We start from the raw sequence: 24,055 nt of genomic DNA on the forward strand, positions 1-24,055 counted from the left end.
ATCACCACGTACCTCTCACCACACGCCAGGGCGTGGAAAGGCCCCGCATCCGATTTGGAAATGCCCAGGTGCTGCACCATCGCTGTACATTATGTACCTAGGGTACTGCCCAGGAGATAGATGGGTGTACTTGTTACTGAATTGGCCATACTGTGTCTTCGACTGTACAAAGGCAGCCCAGCTCTACGCTTCTGCTTCTCAGCTCTGATGCCCCATATATATCTGCCTTGTCTGCTCCCGCCTACAAAATCGTCATCTTCCGGGGGTCTGCCCTAACCCGAAGGCCATTGAACCATCCAGAAAAGACCCGAGGACGTTCCGATTACGCCATCTCTGCGTCGTCTCGAATATTCTTGTTTCGCCCTGCCTGATCAGTCATTCTAACCATTTTCCCAAGTCAATCATATGAGGAAGCTGGGAAGGAGTGTGAAATAGAAAATTGAGAGCGAGGCAAAGAAAATCTTGTTTAATTGAACCGAATTGGGTGGTTTAGCGACGACGCAGTTCCTAGTGGTATTCCCGCCACCTCATGGGGTTTTGGCGGATGGCATTTAGTATTTTGCCTAACCTGCATCCTGTAAAATCCGAAGGAGGTCACTTTTTTTTTAGGGGTCCTTCTCATATCCTCTGAAATTGGCGCCCTGCAGAGCGGAAGAACAACTCTAATCTGCGCCAAGGGTTATGATAGGCCAGTCATATTCCCTGCCAGCCCTCCGACTCGGGTTGCTATCTTCATCTAAAATGCCTCTTTCTTGTACGTGCATAAGAAGACGTCTTGAACAGTTCACTCTCTCGTCTCGGTACATTGATCTGAGAGACGTGTTCGTCGTGAGGTATCTGGGTATGTGATCAACCCACGGTGAAGTTTATCAAATAAGCATAATCGGTACGAAGCAGCTCGGGTCCTGTTCCGACCGCCAGATTGTGAAAATCTCGTAAGCATCATTATGGGCCGTTAAACGGAGCCTTTTTGCTTATCACTTACTTAAAACGTATTCGTGAAGCAGGCTTTTAAGATCAGTTGCTCATCACAGGAACCCCTTAGAAACGGTCTAAGATTGCTGTGCTCCATTAACTTCTCTTGCTGGCCCACGAACCTGAGCACGGCCATTGGCTGAATTACCTCTAGCCAAGCCCGAGAGGAATCCAGTAGCAATCCCATTCCTCGTTACCACGCCTGTTCGTTCCCCATTCCAAGGACCACTTCTTATCGAAAACTCCCAATCATGAGCGGTCTGTTGGAGTCACACAAGCCGACGACGATCCGCGCGACTAGGATATTCTTTATGTGGGTGCCTTTTAGTGGTTCTCCTTACAGGAACCCTTTATTTTAGATAGCAGTATGTAACTCGGCACTATTAGTAACGAGGAGTATAATTGAATGTTTCTCTTGATATGGCTTGTCCTCTTGCTGCTGCTGCTGTCATGTTTCAGGTTTGGGTCTCTTCTTAAGGGTAAAGAAGCATAAATAGAATTTCCGAGCTGGAGGAATTAGTCTCGCCGTCTCGTTGTCTCGCTGTCGAGGTTTATTACAAGGGCCTCAGTAATAATACCGGAAATGTTGGAAGGACACTAAATAACAAGTACTTTTTACATTACGAAGCATCAAATACATCCACTGGACAGATACGATAGAATAGGAAAGAACCTTTAATGCTTAGGCAATCGCATCCTGTTTGCGATTATCTGCCTATAATTTTAATTCAAGGGTCCTTCCCGCCGAGATTCGGTTGCTTACGATGACATAGATGGATGTAAGGTTCTCATTCATACCTCAGTCTTGTCAAAAGAGGCAGAAAGGCTGTAGGTACATAGATGCATTAAGAATGCATTATGTAGATACATGTACATCCACGTAGGTACACTACATAATATGTACGTAGGTACAAGACATGGAACACAAGCATGGAAGGCATGGACCATGGACCATGGACATGTATGGACGTATGGAGATGTCGGAGAGAACAACATCTAGTAGTAGTAGGTAGCGAAGTAGAGAAGGTAGGTACAAAAGCAGGTGTACGTATGTACTTACGTTACGCCTTGGTAAGGCAGGTACATGGCAATCAAGCAAAGTGGATAGGTACCCACTGGTCTAATACAGTGTTAGTTTTACTGTGACTATGTCACTCGCCCACGTCCCTGTGCCGTGCCGTAATTCTCTTGTCACATCAGAGACCTAAACAAAAACGTCGTTTTGCCGTCCTTTGAACAATTTTGTACCGATCGACAAACGACCCACGAGCTGACTGACCACACAAACTCTCTCATACTCGGCCAGCGCAAAACCCAACCACGCTCACCCTGTCACCCCCCAAAACACCTGCGGCACCCCCGTCCAAGTCCTGAGCTTTAGTCTGGCGATCACTTCAACCCTAGGTATGTCGAATTGGTCCCCCCCGCTCATCCCCGATTCGCAAGACCAGGCCCATTCGAACTCTTCCTGCTTCTCCTCCCTTATTACCCAAAGCCCACCCTTTCTCTTTTCCACTACCGTATCCTGACCGACTTATACAACCCACACCCTCACACGAAAGAAATTATAGAAAAAGAGCCGATGTATCCTTCTTGCAGGAATTAGCCAAGACAGCCTCTTGCGCACCTTTCTCTCGTTACCTGCGCCTCAGGCCTGTCGCACACGGATATACATACGCATTTATTCTACCCGTTCGGACATCACGGTACCTATTGTCTACTGAATGGTGGCGATCTCTCGGAAGCTTGGGTGACGGGAGGATACGGGCGTAAACCTTCAAAGCATCCTACCAACTTTTTAATCCATTCTAATACCGCGGGCATCACGTCGTTCGCTTTCGCCAACTTAATACTTCATTTCCGCAAACCCTCCGACGGTCTGGACCAGTAGTAGGATTATACACACAAAGCGTTCACGATGAGTAGTGAACCCGTAAATACGAAACCTAATCTCCCCGAGCGATCGGATTCCTCGTCTTCATCTTCTGCAGAAACCCAGGGGATTCACAGTCCTATCCCTATTCGACCGCGTTTGCCTAACCGCAAGAGCAGCGGCACTCTCATAGTTCCTCGAGATTCCTCTCAAGTTGGCCCACTAGAGCCAGAGCTTGAACCAGATGATGTTAGGGCGATGAGCCCGCGAAGAACGAGCGAGGATATCGAGGTTATGGGACGCGAGGCTCGGGAAGAACTTCATAAGTAAGTCTAATTTGATCCGACGAGACTGGCGAGGTTAAGGCTGACGGATTACAGGCATGCGAGGGCGCTGCAGGATTCTCTCTTAATGATCTTCAACCGAATAGAGGCAGTCAAGGAGGAACACGACAAGCTTGACAGCCATAACAAATTTTTGCAGAAATATATTGGCGATCTAATGAGTACAAGCAAAATTACATCTACCAACCGAGGCAGGAAGTAGGCTACTGCCGCGAGGTTGCAATGGAGAGGAGGGAGGTTGGACAAATAACGGCCGCCGTGTTGCGACAGCGGCGCCTATGATACCCATACCGATTTCGCGACTTAAGGTCGCTACTGGCACCGAGATTCGAGCTCACAGGACTTGCCGGATTATTACTATACATTTACTAACCAGATTCGCTCGGTGGCCGCTCGTTGCTTCTGGATTTTAGTAGTTCTTCTCAGTGGGATAGTCCGCCCGGCTAATACGGGAGGCTTCGATTCTGAGTGTGTTTTAACAGTGCTACGTATTTGGGGGTGACGAGTTGTACTGTGATTTTTATACCAAGACAGGGAATCCGGTGTTGAAAAAGAGTTTATATACCACTGCCGTTTCATGACTTACATCAGCATCAGGACTACCATTGGATTAGGGGATGGGTTGAACGGAATTTGGCATCACAAACGGCGTTTGCAATAACGATTTGATTTCGGCAGTCAACCGGAGGCGATTGACCTCGTTGGCAACATGTACGTAGGCGTTGCTCGTCATTGGGACATAGCTTGGTTCGAGCACAATGATTCGCGAATAGAGCCTACCCGTTCATTCGACTGCTATTCTGGATTTCTCGCTGGTGACGAATAGTATGTTATAGCCTGGCAGTTAGTAGGCCCTCATGTCCTCGTTTGCTCCAGATCTGAACTTGCCTGCTCATTTGTCCGATACTTGGGTTCGCGGTGCTGAGAAGCTAACATAGTTAGGATGTTTTGCAGTTCTCTGCGCTGTATCTACAATCGACGACAGCTACGAGTCATCGCAATGTACCGTTAAGTGAGACGTCAATTCTTAGTCAGGAGATAGGAGCCAATATTCCGGCTTCCAGCTTGGCTGCTGCCACTCACCTCTCAACAATACGATATGTCTTTTATCGATCATGAAGATTGATAACGCGCTACGCTGGACACGACATGATTGGCAGAGGCGCAGACGTTGCTACGGGTGCGACCGAGGGGAAGTCCTACGACATGGTAGTCACATTGGGTGGTTCAATAATGCAGACGCTGTGATTCCCATGGCGACGCGGGACGGCTGGGTTTGCATGGAAGATAGGGTTGCCGTATGGGTATTTTCACATGCGGTGTAAACAGAACCGGGGGAGCTAGTGGTGTCGTCGGCCGGTCGAAATAGGGGTACAGACGGAGATCTACCTGCTTCGGGCGAACATTGTTATCCAGTCCCGGGGACTTTTGTACCGGCCGAGAAATTTCGAGAACCCTACCTAACTTAAAGAACGGACGGCGGCAAAGTCGGCGTTGCGACGTTCGCCGGATTAAATTATTCATTCATTACTGTTATTATATTTTTATTTTTATTTTGGCGTGTTATATGCATGGATATTTACACGAGCTTTGGGTATTGGAGTAGGGCAGCAGGGGGGAAATAAATCGGAAAGCTCTGGACCATGGATTTAATCTCATGGGAAAATCCAGATTCCCATCAGACCCAACGCCCGAGCGAGTCGAAGCCCGAGGAACGCTTATCTGTGTAACCACACTTTGAAGCACGCCCAAGCGAAAGATGATCGTCACAACCCCCCCTCTCTCTGCTGCTCCCCCGACGCGCCCGCTTGGTCCCGTCTCCCTCCTTCTTCTCGCTCTCGTACGCTGGGACCTATAGAAAGATATCTCACCCCCACGGAGGGCTTCGGTTAGTCTACGAGGGCTTTTGGGACGGGAAACAGGACGTGGCCTTGATTATTATTATTATGATTATTATTTTTCGGGGAGGATTGGACGGGGTAGCATTTGGCGTGTCCAGTTGACTTTCAGACCAGGGTCCTTCGGCTCTCCTATCGCTTTTTCAAAAATCCCATGAGCTTTTCGCAATCTAAAACCTATCCGTCATCTGAGTCTTTTCGTGAATTTGCCATGTGTGTAGGGCGTGGCTGTTAGTCATGGTTCTTTGTTGGGTACTGACGCAATTGGCGCTCCTTGTCCTTATTCGACAGGCATTTACCTCGTAGGGACGAATGAGAGGCAAGGGGTTGGCCTGTATGTATATTTGCTTATGTAGGTACATGTCCCCCCTTTCTCGTCCTTCTACCTACGCACAGTACGCATGAACTATAAAGAAGTATATTTATTATATCGAGCAAACGGTTTCTACTTTTTCGACCCCAACGCTTTGTTCTCTCTTCCCCTCGTATCGTATCGACCTACGCCATAGTGGTATGTTGGACAGGAGATTCTGTGTTCTTGGACAATGTCTCACCGGTTCTCAATGGGAGGGGTGCCTGTCATCCTAACTGATCCTTGCAAGTTATTTTCCTTTTTTTTTCGCCTGCGGCATATCATGGCGGCACGTGGGATGGCTGCACGTATTGCTGGAAAGACGGAAAAAAAAAATGAAACAAATGGTATTTTTCACCGCTTCCGCTTCGCTCAGTTATCTCGAGGTGCTGTCTTGAAGCGAATAGATGCCGAGTTCCGCCATTCGTTGTTGGTCGATAGCATGTAACGGTCCATCTAGTCATTGGTCGATGCAACAATATAAACTGTTTCCTCTCGCTCATTTGTCGCCCTTTGCAATCCTTTGGCTTGGCTATTCCTTTGGCATAAACCTCTGTTCAACAACGTCGACCTGTCTAATGAGGTACCTGCCTAATAAGTAAACTAAGTTGGTTACCTCACCTGAAACTGTTCCTTATGTACTTCATTTCGACTCGCAGAAGTTGAACAACGGGTAGCTATCGGTTAGATGCGGTTGGGCTCCGAGGTTGTGGTACTGGTCGATGAGTATCCATAAAGGAACGATAAGCAAGACATACATGCCTATAAGCTGCGTTCACGCGTGTCCGGGTATCTTCCAAGGCCCGATATGGTGTTCATATCGGGGCGAATCACAAGAGCCTCATGCATGGAAATTCGGGAAGTATTCCTCTTTGAGGCATCTTAAGGGGGGGATGTATATAAGCATGATAAGCACAATCATTGGAAGGCCTACGCAAGTCCTGACAAGCCTAGAAGAGGGGTTATGGCTATTTTCATGTAGAATACATATGTTTATATTTATAGATGACTTTTTATTATAATCTTACGATGATCAAGTCATAAGCTTCATTTCTGTATTTGCCAAATTATCGATTTATGTAGTAAACTTCGTTAACATTATGCTGAAATAGGCTGCAATTTAGCTACCCCGTTATTCGACCACGTTAAAAACCTCTTGGTGATTAAAAGCCAAAAGCTCGTCATATTATACTATGGTTGTAGTGAAATTTATGGTCGCGTTATTCTTACTGATTCATTAAAATTATAAGATATGATGAATCTAGTGTTGTCAACGCCTGCTCCAATAAGTAACATTGGATTTTACGATGCACCAAGTAATATATATGATCTATATTGGTAACTCGACGTGGTAAGTTAATGATGGTGTGGTTGTAGAGTTGTCTCATAAATTACCTAGCATTAATCAGCGACATAAACGACCTACACACCAAATAAAATATATTAATAAAGTAACAGGTAACTTACCTATGCATCTTTGTTGCTGGCCTTTGCCACTCGAAGGCAATGTCAACTATGACTTTGCAAGAAAAGGAGTGCTGTGTATGGATGCATTACTAAGTTAATATCGAGCATTCAACATCTTGGCTTCAAGTTCACGTGAACTTTCTAGAGTAGTATTTTATAATCCTATTATAGTTATTTTTTTTGCCACCTTGGATGAAGCTGGTAAGCCAGAGAGGCGTCAAGATAACTGTCGAACCTCTACTGACAATTATACTAGTAGGTGCGCCATATTTTTTTGACGTCCTTCTGTATGTTATCCAAGTAAGAAACTTAGGAGAAGACCTGAAATTCAGGACCTGAATGATGAGCGACGTAGGCCGAGCCCGGGACCCGTGACTCTATACCGGAGTCCGATGATTCGGGTCCAAACGACCGGCCGGTACATCCCCGACCTGCATCATCTGTACACACCAATGGCCAAGCATTCCCATCAGTCGCTGCTTTATCCTCCTATTGGACTACTCCCCTAAAATCCGTCTATGAGCATACATACAGTACGCACGTACGCACGCATGTATATGCAGACCCAACAACGGCATTTATCCGCGTCCTCGGTGACAAGGGGGTAGCACAATATTACACCACCCCCAGCCGTAAGACGACGTCAGGTACGCCTCGATTTAGTCGCAGACGCATGCAACTAACCTGCCCCCCAGCCAATTCCCCGTCGCCAACCAGGAACCGATAGATGATAGCTCACCCCGGCACAAGAAAGAAAGGGGGACGACAGGGTAGGGGGTTCTCGGTGGTCTAGCGCGTACGACATACGTCATACGTCATTCCGGGGGAAATAGTCGAAATGGTTAAGCAGCGAGGGACTGTGTTTTATGACAGGTCCCTTAGGGTACCCAAGACTAATAAGCAGCGTGCGTGCGTGTGGGGGAAAAGATGAGGGCAGGATGGGGAAATCTCGATCGCCGACGCCAACACTAAACCAAACAGGCCAAATGTGGGGGCACAAACCGCATCCTTCTACATACTTCTAGGTACATAAGCATATTTCTTACCACTAAAGTCGGTGAAAAGCCAAGGTCGACGAGGCTAACACGATCCCTGTAAGAGTAGCTGATGGCTCAGTCCCTGTCGAACTAAACTAGATGGTAACGGGTAGCAGTATAATTAAATCACAATGGTACGACATATAGAGGCTAGTTACTTATTATAATTGCCAATGGATTACAAGGAATTTCGTTACTCATCTAGGTACCACGTCACCGAGCACAGGTACATAGTAGGTATGCAACTTGGAGACAAATGTCCTACAGTCAGCTTGGAAAGGTAAGGCAAAATGGTATAGGTCTATCCAAGCGCTAGCCCCTGCACCAGACTCCGTACTTGTGTGGTGACGTAGGAGCCACATGTATCTAAGGGAAAAGAAAAGCCCTTCCGCTAACCATTAGAAATGCAGATTATAAAGAGTGTAAAGCAGTGCTACAAACGCCCGTCCCCTTGCCGAACTTATACCTAGGTTAGGCCCTCCTGCGGAATTTGAAATTAATACAACTACAATGAGGCAAGACTATATGAACTCTATGCTGAGAGGTGAGTTGCAGAGACGTGCAAGCAGCTAAACATATCAGGAAAGTATTCCATCAGTAACCGAGACTGTCGTGTTGATGAACGGGACATCGCCCAGGGTGATCGACAAACCATGCGCTGATGCAAGCTCGGTGGAAGCGGCATAGGCACTCCAAACGCGCCATACCGACGCCAACTTCGAACTCTTCGAGGCAGATGGTACATTCCGCAGAATCCACACAGTCCTTCTCCGTGGCTAGGTACGGAAACATACCGGTTCTGCGAGTAGCCTGGCTCGACCTGCCGGATGCGCCAGAACTTGGGTTATACGAACTATGTGCTATGATACATGATTCGATATGCGACTCTCGTAGAGCCTCAAAGTTGAGGAGCTCTCTCGAAGGTAGCTCGCGATGACATATGGGGCACTCATCTTCTTCCGGGATCTGTGGCGCGGGTGGTAATGGGCGATTAGTCATCGCTGTCGAGGATGTGGACGAGGAACCACTGGCTATATCCATGAAAGAACTAGCAGTTAATTGATGGCCCAGGAGTGAAGTACGGCGATATCTCGGGTGTGCCTGCTGTGGGCGTGAGTAGTACGTCGGCGGGGTTCCGGTCATAATTCTATTTTGAGACGGGAAGTAAGGTCCGCTTACAGGCCTCGACGGGCCCGGACCAGAATTCTATGGTGGCATTAGTAGGCTACTTGTAAGTGGCAACGGGGGAAACGAACCATCGTGACACTTCGACTCCTAGGGTAGGCATCATGAGATGAATTTGGTAAGACCAAGTACTGCTGGGGGCGGCTGAGATTATTGTCCCCATTGTAGTTGCCACTAGAACTACTCTGGGATCGATGATGCGTCGACCTCGGTGAGAATTGGCTTGTCGAGTGCTGGGTTTGAGGTGGTGTAGTATTCGGGTCCGGGACGCAGGGGTTGCAGAGCCGAACCTGTTCACCTCCTCCGAGCGCGGTAAAATCGGCGATGCCGCCTTCATCCCCGAGGAAAGGATATCGTTGAAACGTCCTTTCACCGGGTGGCCGTACGATATATTGATGTGGTATAGTAATCCTATGTGGGGAGCACGCATTACATACTACTCTTCCACATTTTCTTTCCTCTTTATTAGTTTCCTCGACCAGCTTTGTCATATATTATAGTTAGAATAGAACTTACCGGCAATGATGTTTCCTAACAAAAAAGCTGAACTGCGTGCGACATATTGGACAAAATGTCACTTCACTATCTGGCTGCCATCTCGGAAGGGTAATATCCTGCGGAGACCTGCCTGACCGTGGAGTAAATTCTGATGCTATCGGATTTAAGCGCGAGGGGGGCCTCTGGGTCTCACTTGACACTACCAATGGTGGTGCAGTTGCATTCTGATTCGTACGTCTAACTATCGGGGATCTTGCATCGGTACTGGATTGAGGTGGTGCCGAGTTCCCAATGGATAGCCCACTAAACGATTCGTTCGTTTGGTCTAAGACTTCCCTGAGAGTTAGCCTCCCCTCTTGTGTATCGCCAACTTGAACTGCATATGATTCTGAGCCCCGTTCATCGGATGCGATTGTATTGGTGCCAACGTCGGATTCCGACGACTGGGAATTGGAACCTATGCCCTGGATAGACGCTGAACCATTTACTATATTCGATTCTGTGCCCAAGCTATTTGAATCCGCGTCATGTCTTAACGCGCTACCGATCTGTTGTGTTGTCGCATTAGCCTGACCGGACCCGCGGCCACGCATCCCGATCGCCACACTCCCATCATCATCCCCCACAGGACTCCTCTCAATCGTGTGTGTTGGACAGTCGTGATATCGAGAACATTCTTGGTCAAAGAACCTAGAAGTGCTGTATGGACAGACATGGTTAACTCGGGTCTCGCTCCGAGCATGCGAGCTCCCTGAGCCAGCGTCGCTTATTTCGAGAGCATCCCTTTCGGATAGGCGAGGCGAAATAGGTGGATCACTACTAGCAGACATCCTGTGACCCAGACTCGCTCAAGCCGCATAGAAGGAGATCGACGGGGAAATCATAGAAGCGCGGAAATATGCTTAGAGTCTCTGAGAGATGTTGATTAATCGAGCTTGGTTATCGTTTGGCACTGGTTTATAGCGACGAACCCCTCCGGGGCAAATAAGGATTGCTGAAGAACTGAGAAGACGGAAAGTTAGCGATAGTCTTAATCTAGGTACGATACCATAGAGAATGTTATGTTAATGTTATGTTGAGAAATAAGTTGAGGGGCAGAGGTCCTAGCCATAACCCTCTGATGGTCACGGACTTTCCTCTTAATAAACTTACAGGGATACAATGGCGCTTAAGCCTTCGGAGTACATGTATAAAATATAGAAGTTGGAACAGGTAAGTAAAGTGAATGGAAGATGTAAACCTCCCTGCAGCAAAGCAGAACCGACGACAACGCGATTCCCTAGTTTTGGTATGTATAAGGAAGAGAGGCACGAAGGATGTTGCCGCTAGAGAGTGAGAGCAGCGCAGTTGCCAAGCAACTTCGATATGCTGCTGATATGCTGATACATCTTCTTATCTTATCGGCTAACTCGGGGTTCTATCTATCGCGTGCTTGGAGAGTGCCGCGGCGGGGCAATCGGTGTTAGTGCTTTTAAGATACATGAACATGTACCTAACTTGCAAGTTAGAGCTGCTGCATTAGCGTCTATTTTATATTCAAGGCTCTCAGATCATTGATGTACCTAATCCAAGGTTAGGTGCATTCCATTTATAGGTCTCTATAGGAGGTACTCCTCTAACCATTTAGAACTTAAACTGTTATATTCATTGGGTATAATATGTACCTATCTTCTTAACTCTACCTATCGTATATAGGTAAGGTAGGTACCTATGCTTCTACGTAATCGGCACGATTCCCACTGAAACCCAGTTAGTGCCGTCAAACCATACTTCTTTAACCTTCCCGCCGCCTACTTGGAAAAAGCACCGGTTCATATCCTGTTCTCTAGATATGCCAATATTTCCAGGTTCGTAGGCCCCAGGAGTCAGGCAAACAATGTCAGCTCCTTTCTCAGCTCCATCTAACGCGTCGTAAGTTTGAGGTCCTTTCCAACCTGTATCGTCGTCTTGCCATACGACTTGTATCGTACCATCTTCCTCCTGATATAATATATACGTATTAACTTGATTATTGTTGTCGTAAGGTCGTCCAACGGAAAAGGCGCCGATAGAGGTGTCGGCTGGGATCTTCTTCGACAGAGCCCCTTTTCTCCAAGCCACCCCGTCATTAGAAGACTCTAATCCATCACGGATTTTGAGTGATAGCATACCCTCATTACTTCGGTAGATTATGCCTCCGGCGTTTTGATATGTCTGTGCGATTGGAAGCACAACCATACCACCCCCTTTAGATGCTTTAATGTTCCAATTCGTATCATTAACCCACCACGGGGCTGAGAGGTCACTAGCATTTTGTCCTAGCAACGTAGTCCACCGTATAGCGTTGTTGGCGTCCTGGGAAGCAATAAAAGGGAAATAACATGATATTCGAGCTTTTCCAGCCGTCTGTAGAGGATACGTATTGATACTTCCGGGTTCACCTTTGAGAGGAAATTTCCCGTTTTCAAACTCGAAATTGAAGTTCTGACCCCGAATTATACCATCTTTATCCTCATAGAAAAACTCAAGATTTGGCTACTCAATCAGCAATGTGTACACGGCCATACTTGGGTATGAAACTTACCACCGGGTCGGCAAACAAATACGACCCCGCGGCTATCGATCCATTTTCCATTGGTTGATATAATAGTATGTCCAAAACCGTCGTCTTGGTCCAATTGGCACTGACGTGCTCCTTATCTGTAAATCGTATTTGATTATCTTCGTCTTGAAAGAAAAGACGAATTCCGTAATCCGCATCGGTCCTATACCCTGTCACAGCTAACCTGGAACCGACTTTGATAGATTGTGTTGGCGTCGACTTCGGAGGATTGGATGATGTACCGTTGGAAGTTATATTCGAGTCCATTCCGTCGTAATTGACGCTCCAATGTGCCTGGCTTCCTATAATACCGCCCAAAGTCGCGCCGATCCCAAGTAGTAACACTACGGCGCCAACTATAGTCCATAATACCCAACGTTTCACCTTCACCTCTTTACCATTACCCAAAATTTGACCTTCATCCTTTACCCACGACGAACCCGCGCCGGCTGCAGCATAAGGACTGAGATATTGATGTTCAGCACTCGACGAGGCTAGCTGAGGATTATGCATCAGATTTTCACTAGAAAAGCCTGAAACATGTGATGATGGCAAGGTCTGGAACGATTGCCCATAGTTGTGACTCGCATTTGGGCCGGACCATTGAAACTGCGGTTGCGATTGTGATTGCGTCATGTATCGTTCTGTTGCGATCGTAGGGACGGCCTGCAACCCTTGCGAGGTAATTTCATCGGCGTGTGCTGATCCTTGTGTTCTATATGGCGCCGTCGCATCTCGCATTCCTCCCAGAGCAGTAACGTCGGCATACTTGTGTCCATCGTGTGATATAGGTTGCAATCCCGGTGTGCCTTGCTCGTCTCGTACTGGGGCTACCTCAAGCCATGGTTGAGACTGTTTGGATGTCAGCGTATTGGGCGGGAAATGGTATTTATTGTCGTCAAAATGTTCATCTTGATGATGGTTCTGCATTGCTGCTGCAGAACAAAGGCGCAAGTCGCTACATGAGACAAGACTACGCGCAGGTTATACTTGATGGTATCCTACTATCCAACTGTACGTTGAGGAAAATCATTTAACATTGGATGTATTACGAGAATAGGAATAACTATAGAATGGAAAGAACATACCTCCTACCTAGGCTACATAATTTACAAGAGATCAACCTCTTACAACATTCTTAACCCCTGGACCACTAAAGTCTTCTGGTAGCCCAATGGCTAAGCATAATTAGATCTCTTGGGGCTGAGCTTTCGGCGATGTTTAAATCTAAATTGAACGGATCGGGGTTTATAATTGGACCATTAAGGGTTAAGGCTACAGAATTAATCAGGTACATATGTATAAACACGAGGTAGGATTCCAAACCCTGCTAGTTTTGAACCCCCTTGCCCTTGTTCCCCCCCCCCCCGGTTTCCCCTCAGAAAAGATAATTCAAAACGAGGCCAGTACGAACCTGACGGCTTGATAAGCGAGAACGGGACGTATCAAGCTTTTCTTTATTTTTAAACTATCCGCCTCTGAAATGTTCTAGTTGATTTCGACCTGCACGTCAACCGGATAGCCGAAGCCGAAATGGAGGTATCAATCAACGCCTCTACACACGAACCACCTCGATATGGACGTTCTATCGAGAACGTCGAGCAATAAAGAGTACTTTTTACCAACTCCCGTTGCGTTTCTTTTTAGCGGTATTTGATACTCTGTGAGTGGTAAGGTCGTAATTTAGATTTTGATCTCCGTGTGGGCCGAGTAGTGCCCGGAGGTCTAAACCCTCATCGCCAACGGCTCGGACTTGTCTGTACGTCTATGCTCTTTCACCATCCGGTAAATTACCAATATTGCCCAATTTGTAGTTAACTCAAAAAATCTTTAACCTTAGATGAATTACACTGTCCTATAATACGCGTCATCGTGATAATTTACTTGTCTGACTCATTGACCTAGCGTACGGGCCAATCATAGCGTTGAACATACGAAGGAGGGCCCCCCTATTCTACAAATCGGACAGTTTGTAATGTTCAACATCAAAAGTAGCTTCCCCACTTACACGCCATGCCTCAAGTACATGTACATGAGTGTAAAGCCCATTCAATTCCAACATGCAACTTGTAGAAACCAACGGCCAGGTGGAGGATACAGATATATTAAAAGCTCTTCATAGGTACCTATCTAGGTTCTTGGTTTACACTAATTTGATTCTAAGGATTACGAATGATACAGGGAGTTTCTGGAGCTCGCAACTCTAGGAAAGGGTCTCGTTTCAACTTTATTGTTAGGCATATACTTATGATAACTTCCTATTGGAGCTCAATATCCTCTTACTTATCACCCAGACAGTGACTCAGTCAGTAATAGAAGCTTTGTAATATATTTCTTACTGCAATGTGGTTTGATTTGCTGCGGTTGGAATACGCTCTCCGCTCACTAGCTTTTATTTACAACTCGGCAGCGAATTTTAACATCCCAAGTCACAGTCGCGTTTGTCCATGATTAGTGTAAGTAAGTACCTAATATGAATGAAATTACAATTGAAACTGTCCTTGTATGATACGGATGTTCCTTAGTGTTCGCCCTTATCTACATGGTTCTGCTTATGCTCCTTGCTGCGCGCTCCTCTATTACACACCAGGAAAACGGGTCTCTGTTACACCTTTTTAGCTTTACTATCGATGATCGCATGCAGGTAGTTTGCCCCCTATTATTCAAGGCGATATGTATATTTTAGTTCAGGCCGAATCTTTGTTTGTATGCAGCATAAGATATAAATGTCGATGGTCCCTTACCCTTACAGAGGTCCTTTATCTACCCCCTTTTCACCATAATGCACACCGAACAATAAACCACTATCCAACTGGTGTGTGGATTAGCATAGATTGTAGAAGATGGTTTACAATTCAAACGATCTTTAACGCTGTGTGGATATTCAGACCAGTAACAAGTAGTTCTGTTTCTGGACAGTTTAGCCAATTCCTATCCGTGTTAGGCAAACGTTCGACTAAACGGCAGTACTGCCATACTAGGGACTTGAGTTCTGTACTGTAATAATTAACAATATTATGAGCAGCAATGCGCTAATAAGTACGTATTATACCAACAGGTACATCTAGGGATGAAAGGACATTTGTAAAGGTCGAAATCCGCTGCTGATTCACCAAGATGGCACCCCGTAAAATCTGGAGTTGAGATGACTGTCTCCGTCTTTAGTCAAGGTGCAGACAAAATTCTTTTAGAAATCAAGATCATTTATTGGACAATACATCACGATGTCCCTTCCTAGTTCATTAGTTTTAGAATGTCAAAATACCTGCCTTGTCACAATGCATGACTGGACTTCGTGTCATAGCTTCAAATATGTATACTTTTTTCGACTGTATGCCAGTCGAATATCTATACCTTTCGACTGGCATACAGTCGAATATATAAGTAGGTTCTGTTTAGTGCAGTACATTCCTCAGGTTATTCCTTCCTAAGCAGCTAAACTTGCCAGTCGCCTGCCTAGATTCAACGAGTCATACGTGAACAAATCACTGATTATCAGGGCGGAGCGAATTTTTCAAAACTAAGTTGAAATAGTTTCCTAATACCTCAGGTCACCAGGTGGTTATAAATAAGGCACCACCCCAGTGATTTCTATTGATATTTTCCTCTCTTCAACTTCATCAGGTTCACAGGTGAAAGGTCCCAACCTAAGAACATCATTTCCTCGAGTCTTGCATCCTTTAGCAAGATCTCATCTACCACCGGGTTTGTTACCCATATTGGCAACCTTCACAGTATCATTCTCTTGTCCCCAACACTGAAGATGAGGGTCGACCTTCAGGAAGAGCTCGATGAGGTCATGAGCCTTGACGAGTCCACAAGCCATGATGAGTCCATGGGCCTTGACGAGGTCACGAGCGTTGATCACATGGATCTCAGTCAGCAGTCGGACATCGATTCGATGCCCGAGACTGCCACCGCACCTTCGAGCTTTCCTCAGTTCAACTCCTTGCCCCAGCATGTCCGTCGTATGATCTGGAAGGTAAGTGAACTTTGTTGTCTCTCTGGAGCCCCTTTACCTTTCCGTTTACATTAAACCGCTAACACGGCCTGATATTTTCTTTAGCATGCGATGGATGAAGAACTCGGTGCCCACCACATCGTCGTGAGCAACCACCGTTCCGTCTGCCGATCTGTTCCGGCGCTGGCCCACGCCTGCCGCATGTCTCGAAGCATTGCATTCGAGAAAGGTGGTGTGTTCAAGCTCGGAAATGGGGATAGGACTTGGTTTTGCCCCGCTACGGACTTCGTCTACTGGGACACGGACAAGTATGACTGTAAGTTTGCCACCTCCCTTGATTCGATCTAATTCCATGGCATTTTGTTAAATGCCGTAATAATAATACCCCTTTATTATCACAGAATTACTCTTAAGTCCTGGTAGCCGCTAACAATCATCTTTGTAGTGGGAGAATTGACCTCCTCTGTTCAGAACCTCATCGTACCCTTCTTTGCCGGCAACAACTTCAATGAAGTTTTCCACCATTTTTCCGAGAAATTCGAGGCGTTCTTTGTCCCTGGCAACCCGAGTCAACTGAAGAACATCTTCATCTCCGTGGAGTGGGCTGCAACGACGGATATTTGGAGTGACATGGCCATCTCTCGACTCTTTGGGTCGCGCACTATTCTTGCGCCTGCTCTCGACCAGTTCGACCCTCTTATCGACCACGTCAATGACACTTGTCCGGTGCTTCCTGGCTTAGTCGCTGAGATTTGGAAGAAGCATGAAGCGATTGACTTTGATCAGTCGGTCAAATGGAGAAAGTATGCTGGAGAGGTTCTGCATGCTTGGATGAATACCGCAGCCGTGTTTTCCAACAAAATTAGCGGAGACCAGCTTGATGACTTCTGGAAAGAGCGCTTGATGCACCCCAACGGAGGCTCCTGGTTGAAATGGTTTGAAGACCGTGCGCCCAACATCTTCCCTACTTTCATGTTCACGAAGCCTGACGACGATGAGATAGTCATGACTTGACTTAAGGGAGGCAATTCGTTATCTGGGACTACAGAGTGGCACCTGAAGAATCACATGCACTGGCGTTGACTTATTGTTGACTACTAACAATAACTGACAGCGGATGTCTATATATTCATCCTAGATGCGAATAAAAATAACAAGATGCCCATGATTCCCAATTAAGTTTCTGGATGTGATAACGTGATTGTGATTGGATACCTAATATATTTGTCTTTACGAGAGTGCTTCGTCCTTGATGGAAAAGGTTACGGGTAACCTACCTAACTTGAAGCCTATTAGGGTCAATGCTGCCTACGATATTACCTACCTCCTTAGGTACCTACCTGGTATATTCATATTGATTTTCTAGATTCTGAATTGAACTACGATGCCAGGAGAGCAATCCCGGATTCTGGTAAAATTTAGTTAGTGATTAGGGGCTGGTTACGAAGCTAAGACCTGCTGTTTAAACCCTGCGTAACACGCTAATATTGTATTTGAAGTGCCCTGTACATCTTATACTCCTCAATGTTTTATCCATCCCTTCCCGAAGGAACATAGAAGAGTGAATCCGAAAGGACCTATTATACCTGTGATATCCCATATACATATCAGATATGAATTATCTCGAGTAGCTTGTATAGCACTCTCATACAATATCTCATCAATGAGCCATCTCCTAGCTCTCATATAAGGTAGTCTTTAACAACTAAGGAGTAGAACAGCATCCTTGGTTACACAACCGCCATACTATTATACGTGGTCACATGTAGATGTGGCGTCGTTTCCGTGTTGATTCTGAATGCAATATGACGATTTTCGGCATGGCTAACCCCGAAGTTCTTCCTATCATACCACGATCGATGCTTAGTGGTAGTTGCAGAATAAAATGACTGGTATTTTTTCTATGCACAAATTCTCGGGATTCGGTTAGGTATTTGGGTAATCATTTAGTAGGCCTACTGCGCCATATTTACGTCGGATACCCCAGTAACTTTCTTGGGTTATTGGTCCTTATTGAATTGTTCGAGAGACGTTCCACAAGCTTGTGGAGATGATCGAAGAGCTCTAGAGCTTTAAAGGCAAATATATAGGTCGTACATACCCCTCTAGCATTTGGTCCTCGGGTAGACCGGACATTCCCATGATCCGACCTCCAGAATCTCCCGGCCTTTTCCAGGCTCATAGCCCCATAATCTATGTATCCGAGTCCTAATTTCACATTGTAAATATTCGGCTCTGCCGGTGTTTAATATCGTGATCCTAATTCTAGATTCTCTGTCGCTCGCTGTTAAAACTCGGGACTGGGATAGCATTTGAAGAGAAAAAAAGTTGATGGGGTGACGGTGATACGGCTATCGAGATGTGGCGAATTTATTTGGAAGCGGTGAACATGCGTTGATCCCCGATAGCTATTAGGGAGTGGAAATGAAGCCCGTCACAATACATAATGGTCGGCATGGCAACCCTGACAGGTTGTGTGGGGGCCGCTACGGGATGGTATACTGTATAGAAGTACGTGATTGAAAGGTGCTCATCCATACAGCTGGGTTATTGGCTTTGTGGTCCCAATGCAGGACTGGTAGGCTATTGAGATGGAAGATCCGGAGAATTCTATTCGGAGTACGCTAGTTACTTTCTTTATCACGTAAATATTGTATTGTATAGAGCTGATCGCTTTTAGTTCCCTCCCCTTTCTCCCATTAGACCGGCGAAATACCTATGTAGCTGAAAGCTGGATGTCATGCACTAGCCTCGCATACGTAGTGGACTTTAAAGAACTTTGTCATCTCCGTGGCACGCGGTAGGGCTCGTAGGTCGTATGCGCAACTGAGCCAAGCACCGGAACGACGTCTAAATGCTACGGCAGCTTTAATGTGGGCTGAGAGATCAGTCATTGCGGCACGATCCTGTGGAGGAGCTGCAAAAATAGATTGCAGGGTAGGAATCTACAATGGGGTAACGAAGTATACCCAACGGTTATTTGGCGTATACCTCTCGGGGTTAGCTAATAACTTGGAGGTAAGCCCACGTAGGAAATTTAATCAAAGTGCTCACGTTCATGCTGTGTCACATATCATGACATGCGTCCCGTTAATCCTTGTGATAAGCCAACCAGTACATATGTATTAAGCAGATTTAGATGATACAATCATAAACCTCGGCCGGTCTGAAGACTATATACAGGCTTTCAGCTCTCAGGTTCGAAGAGGCTTAGTGATACGGTAACTGACGAATGGGATTGGCTCATAGAGGCTTTCGAAATTCTTTGATGGACATTGTGACCCTTCTATGGGCTAGGTATAATTTCGGGCTTACCAAACCGGTCCTATTCGAAATTATCTTTTTTTCTTTCTTTTTTTTTCATTAGTTATATCTACCAGTAGTTAATCGCCGGCACCACAACCGATTCGCACGTGGTTTTCGATAACCCCCAACCTGCAATACTGCTTCGAGAAGGGGAATCTGTTATGATCGTCTTGGCTGAAACATCCCTACCGTTACAGCCGTGAAACTAGATGATAGCCTTAAGAGATAGGTATGTATTAAGAGTTTCTGCTTTATAATAAAATTGCCTCCGCTTTGATTATTTGTGTACCGACCCAACCTGAAGACTAGACTGCCGAATTTTATACCCAAACGCCACGTATACAATACCAGACTGAGAAATTAGTAGAACTACATGAGATATCACCAACTACCTAGTTATAGTTACTGCTTATACTTTCTAAGCTCTGTGATAGTATTTCGTGCAGCTTATTGACTTCGAGCTTCGCGTTCTCTAATATTGACAACGGCCCAGGGGTAGCGTCAATATTAAGTTTAGAACGATCCAATAAACCATATAAATCCCGAACATGCAATGCAACCATGTCTCGCAGCATCCGGGTCTGCATGCCGGTGCCTTTGATAGAGTAACGCCCGAAGTGGAAAACTACTGGGGCGGCTTCCCCAGTTTGGCACTGCATGAATCGACTGACAAGCTCGCGTGCAATGGCAACTAATTGGTTGCCGAGCGTAGCGAGAAGTATTGGATTTTTGACTCTCGTGTCACATTCTTGACAGGACAACATGGCCTGACATTCCTGCATGCCTCGTTGTAGGCACTGGAAGAGAGTATCGGTTGCCACGTCTCTGCTGGAAGTAATTTGGACACCTGTATCTTCAAACAGATACAGTAAGGCACACAAGCATCCACATTTCTGACCCGAGCTCAAGCTGCCGGAGGTCGTGGGCGTGCTCAAAGGTTCAGAGCTGTGGCTGCTGTTGGTCAAGTCTTGCGCAGATTGTGTCCTTGTAGGTGGGGGTGGTAGAAGAATAGGAGCTGAATCTATGGGCCCAGAAGATGACAGACCGAGTAGGGACGAGTAATTGTCTGACAACTGTACCTGATCCATATGTAATCCACTTGGCGACTGATCATCAGGTGACAACGATGCAGGTGCAGAGAACCCTTTTGAAGTCAGTATCGGTTATGGAAACTTCACTCATAGCTTTCATCTAAGTGTATACTGCAATGATAGATAGAGTTAGTGAAGACCTACCTGGAGTAAATTCAAATTCATTCCCAGAGAATGGTTCCATATCTGTCGGTAAGTTCAGTAAATGGTGAATCTCTGAATCGGGTACCGACCATCCAGTCGTTGTGGCGGAATCGGATGGACTAGAAAAAGAATTGTCGATCATTGTGCCAGTAGTGATGGCTTCTCTTGAACTCTGTGTAGGCTGGCTCGTTCTAGGTGTACGACGGCCGTTCTTATGCCCACTAGTTGTTGTCTTCCTCTGGGGATGGCGAGGGGATCGACTTCGTGATATTGAACTTTTATTTGACCTGGTATTTGTGACGACAGACGACTTACGCAATCGTTTTCTACCAGGCCCTGTTCCAGAGCTTAAAGTGTATGTACATGTGTTAGAGGAAGCTATGCATCTGTCGCATTCGTCCTTTTCTCCATTGCATTTTACCTGTATAATAAGATTTGGTTAGCTGGTCCTAGTTTCCTGTGAACTGTGGGTATACGTTTATTAACTTGCTTTTTTCGCGCGACATAAGTCACAAGCTGTGCGCGTATATTCCCTCTCCTGCACCGGGGACGACTGGTGATCAGGCAGGTTGAAATGATCATGCTCCTTCGTCTTTTCGTTATATCTAAAAGCACCAAACATATCTACCTCTTATGTACCCAAAGCTAGCTAATAGATCTACAAGCAGGACCAAAGGTATATGAGGAAGGGTTAAACCGAGGTTGGAAGGAAAAGGCGGAGTTAAGGATATAGATATAACTAATACTATATAGAGCACACTCTGTGCTTAAATAAAAGGCAATGCGTCTCGTTGATCGGGAACATGTCTATGTAGCTCGGAGCTGTACATTTCAACCGAATGCTTGCATATCGAACTCACGTATAAGTAAGCACAGCCATTTATCTAACCTAAGCAAGTAATATAAAACAAATTAAATAACAGGATTTAGCTTTTTATTACTATCAACTTATAAAAGTGATAGTTGTAGGAATTATTAGATTTAATGAGATTTGCCAATCCTCGGCAGTGAAAATTATAGATCTACGATAATGGCGACCTATACGAATGAAGGTGCCAAGTGCCTCACACGCCAGAGGCTTGATGCGTACCTCTAGTGGTCACGTCAGACGCCGAAACCGCCTCGGGATTTGCATATTTGCGTAACACAACCCAACGGAGGCTGCAGGATTGCGGTATGAGGGAGGGCCTTGTGCGCCCCTCGAAGCCGTCCGACTTAATTGCTAGGCGATTGCCGATACTCCCACCTCAGAGATGTTTCTTGCGAGCTTAGCATAAGGCGAGAATAGAATATACAAGATCCTATATTTTGATCTAACCCGGTGATCTTTAAAGTTAACTTCGAAAACTTTTACTTAACTTTTACAGCTTGTTAGATTCAGAATATATGTATACCTACATAGTTATCATCAACCTTGCTGGTTCCTCTCTAGGTGACCTTGGTGGCGAGTTTTGTACCTGGGGTAGGGATGAACTGCAGCAATCGTCAGATTTTCTCGATAGCCCCGGGGTCTAGTCTAAATTTAATGCTTCTTGTTCTGCAATACACCGTCACATCGCTCTGCGGAGGTCATAACTCAAAAATTCTACACCTAGGTATTCATACCTTCCGGAGTGACAGCTCGGCCGCAACTCTCTGTGAGAAATCGATAGCTTCAACAATATCTACGCAGTATAGTGGAGTCGAAGGCTATCATGAATATTATATACCTCTCTATACCCAGAGCTTTGCTGTAAGAGCTTATCACTGGGTATACACATTACAACCCCCAATCTAAGCCTAACAGCCCGATGTGACTTTATCATGATTACATACAGTTAAAGATCTGAGGACCCTTACCCAGGAACTACTTGGCGAGACTTGATACAGACCTATCTACCGGGCCTCCATTTTTACCTCCTCTATTATTGGATGTTAAACTCGTAGTAGCGTCCTATAACTCATACTATATCTCTAGTGATATGATTCATTCGCGGCGTCAACGTACGATATTATAATCTGTGCACCCTTAAACTGAGAACCAATACCCTTTAGTGGCGAGTAAACGATTTTCAGAGCTAGGAGTGAATTTATCCCGGCTAGGCAAGTCAGTTCCCCTAGTTCAATTTCCTCGGCATGTACTGACAATCCCGGTGCTTTGCCCACCACTGTTGCCTGGTCTGGGCCCTCTATTCTTTCGCGTGGCATGATAAGGTCGGAGGTGGAAACACAGCCTCATTGCTACCTAGGTGGTGAACTATAGACCCGATCGAGACGGGATTGCTGACACTGCCTGCAAGCGTTCTGTCTTACATGTCTTAGTAGTGTCGGGGGAGACCTTCTAGCGTAACATCTATACATAAGAAGCACTTCATGGCGTGGTCCTCTTTCTAATTTAAGCAAGTACATACTTGAAAAGGACTCAAAACATGCCATCTCATGGACGGCGTAGTATAATTATTGGAATAGATCTAGCTAGAATACCTAATGTAGCGTGCCCCGTGCCTAGCTCGTACTTCAGGAGATACTAAATTTCCCTACGCAGAATGAATCTGCGTAGGGAGGCTCTCCTGATTAATATGAGACTTGTTGCACGTACCTCGTACGAAAGCCACCCCGGCTGCTCTTGCATGTATATAATGATATTGGCGTCGATTTAGTCAAACATCTTGATTATTATAAGCAGGCTAGAAATAACCACGATCTTCCGGATGTCCGCACGTGCATCACCTCTACTGCAGCAACTGCAGCCGGTGCTACTTGCTGATAGCACCAGGGAGGAATACTGAAGATCTCGACGAAGATCACACCGAAAACTTACATACCTACCTACCAATGGCAATTCGTAACACTTGAATGGCCAGTAAAATTAATGATGTATGTAGGTAGGCTAGGTAGGCTTAGCCTTACATTGACTACATGGAATTCACTTGGCCTAGCTTCGAGAATAACTGTACTATAGCTACCTTCTATCTTCGTATCTGAAGTAGGATCGTTTGTGTACATATGCTTCGAAATTACTCTACTTGATTAAAAAGGGAAAAATTCCTGCTTACATATCAACGCATCACTAATAAGCTGGAATATAATTTCCCCTATAGTTGAAAGAGTGGGTAGTTTTCTTAAGATAGATATCTCTCTACTCAAGCTTACCACGAAGATTTAGTACTATTGTCGAACCCTTGTTCGAGAAATATCTGTAGGCGTTGGACTACGGGGGAGTGTGAACTTGCCAAGGCGAAGTTAAAGGTAGAAAGAGTAATGTTTGCGAGATGGACTCTGCGAATGCTATTGTAAATTGCCGGTTGGATTATAGGTAAGACGATTATGTCGAGTACGCATATTAGGAACAAGGCAAGCAGGG

The 24,055-nt window shown here is 45.8% G+C and overlaps 4 protein-coding genes across 4 annotated transcripts; 2 read left to right on the top strand and 2 right to left on the bottom strand.

Moving 5' to 3' along the window:
- Window positions 1-2,893: 2,893 nt before the first annotated feature.
- On the top strand, window positions 2,894-3,394 carry GL218_07215 (uncharacterized protein; the record flags this gene model as incomplete). Its single annotated transcript, XM_033583962.1, has 2 exons — window positions 2,894-3,174; window positions 3,229-3,394. The coding sequence occupies 2 exons, from the start codon at window positions 2,894-2,896 to the stop codon at window positions 3,392-3,394; spliced, it is 447 nt and encodes a 148-aa protein (XP_033433068.1).
- A 5,146-nt stretch (window positions 3,395-8,540) lies between these two features.
- Window positions 8,541-9,089, bottom strand: GL218_07216 (putative FYVE zinc finger protein; the record flags this gene model as incomplete). The annotated part of the gene is made up of 1 exon (XM_033583963.1): window positions 8,541-9,089. One exon carries the CDS (start codon window positions 9,087-9,089, stop codon window positions 8,541-8,543), a length of 549 nt encoding a protein of 182 aa, XP_033433069.1.
- A 2,256-nt stretch (window positions 9,090-11,345) lies between these two features.
- GL218_07217 (uncharacterized protein) lies at window positions 11,346-13,140 on the bottom strand (the record flags this gene model as incomplete). The annotated part of the gene is made up of 2 exons (XM_033583964.1): window positions 11,346-12,143; window positions 12,193-13,140. 2 exons carry the CDS (start codon window positions 13,138-13,140, stop codon window positions 11,346-11,348), a joined length of 1,746 nt encoding a protein of 581 aa, XP_033433070.1.
- A 2,833-nt stretch (window positions 13,141-15,973) lies between these two features.
- GL218_07218 (uncharacterized protein) lies at window positions 15,974-17,185 on the top strand (the record flags this gene model as incomplete). Its single annotated transcript, XM_033583965.1, has 3 exons — window positions 15,974-16,192; window positions 16,277-16,487; window positions 16,617-17,185. The coding sequence occupies 3 exons, from the start codon at window positions 15,974-15,976 to the stop codon at window positions 17,183-17,185; spliced, it is 999 nt and encodes a 332-aa protein (XP_033433065.1).
- Between the last annotated feature and the right edge of the window lie 6,870 nt (window positions 17,186-24,055).

This window comes from Daldinia childiae (assembly GCF_008694065.1).
Source record: "Daldinia childiae strain JS-1345 chromosome Unknown Scaffold8, whole genome shotgun sequence".
In the NCBI taxonomy this organism is placed as follows: domain Eukaryota; kingdom Fungi; phylum Ascomycota; class Sordariomycetes; order Xylariales; family Hypoxylaceae; genus Daldinia; species Daldinia childiae.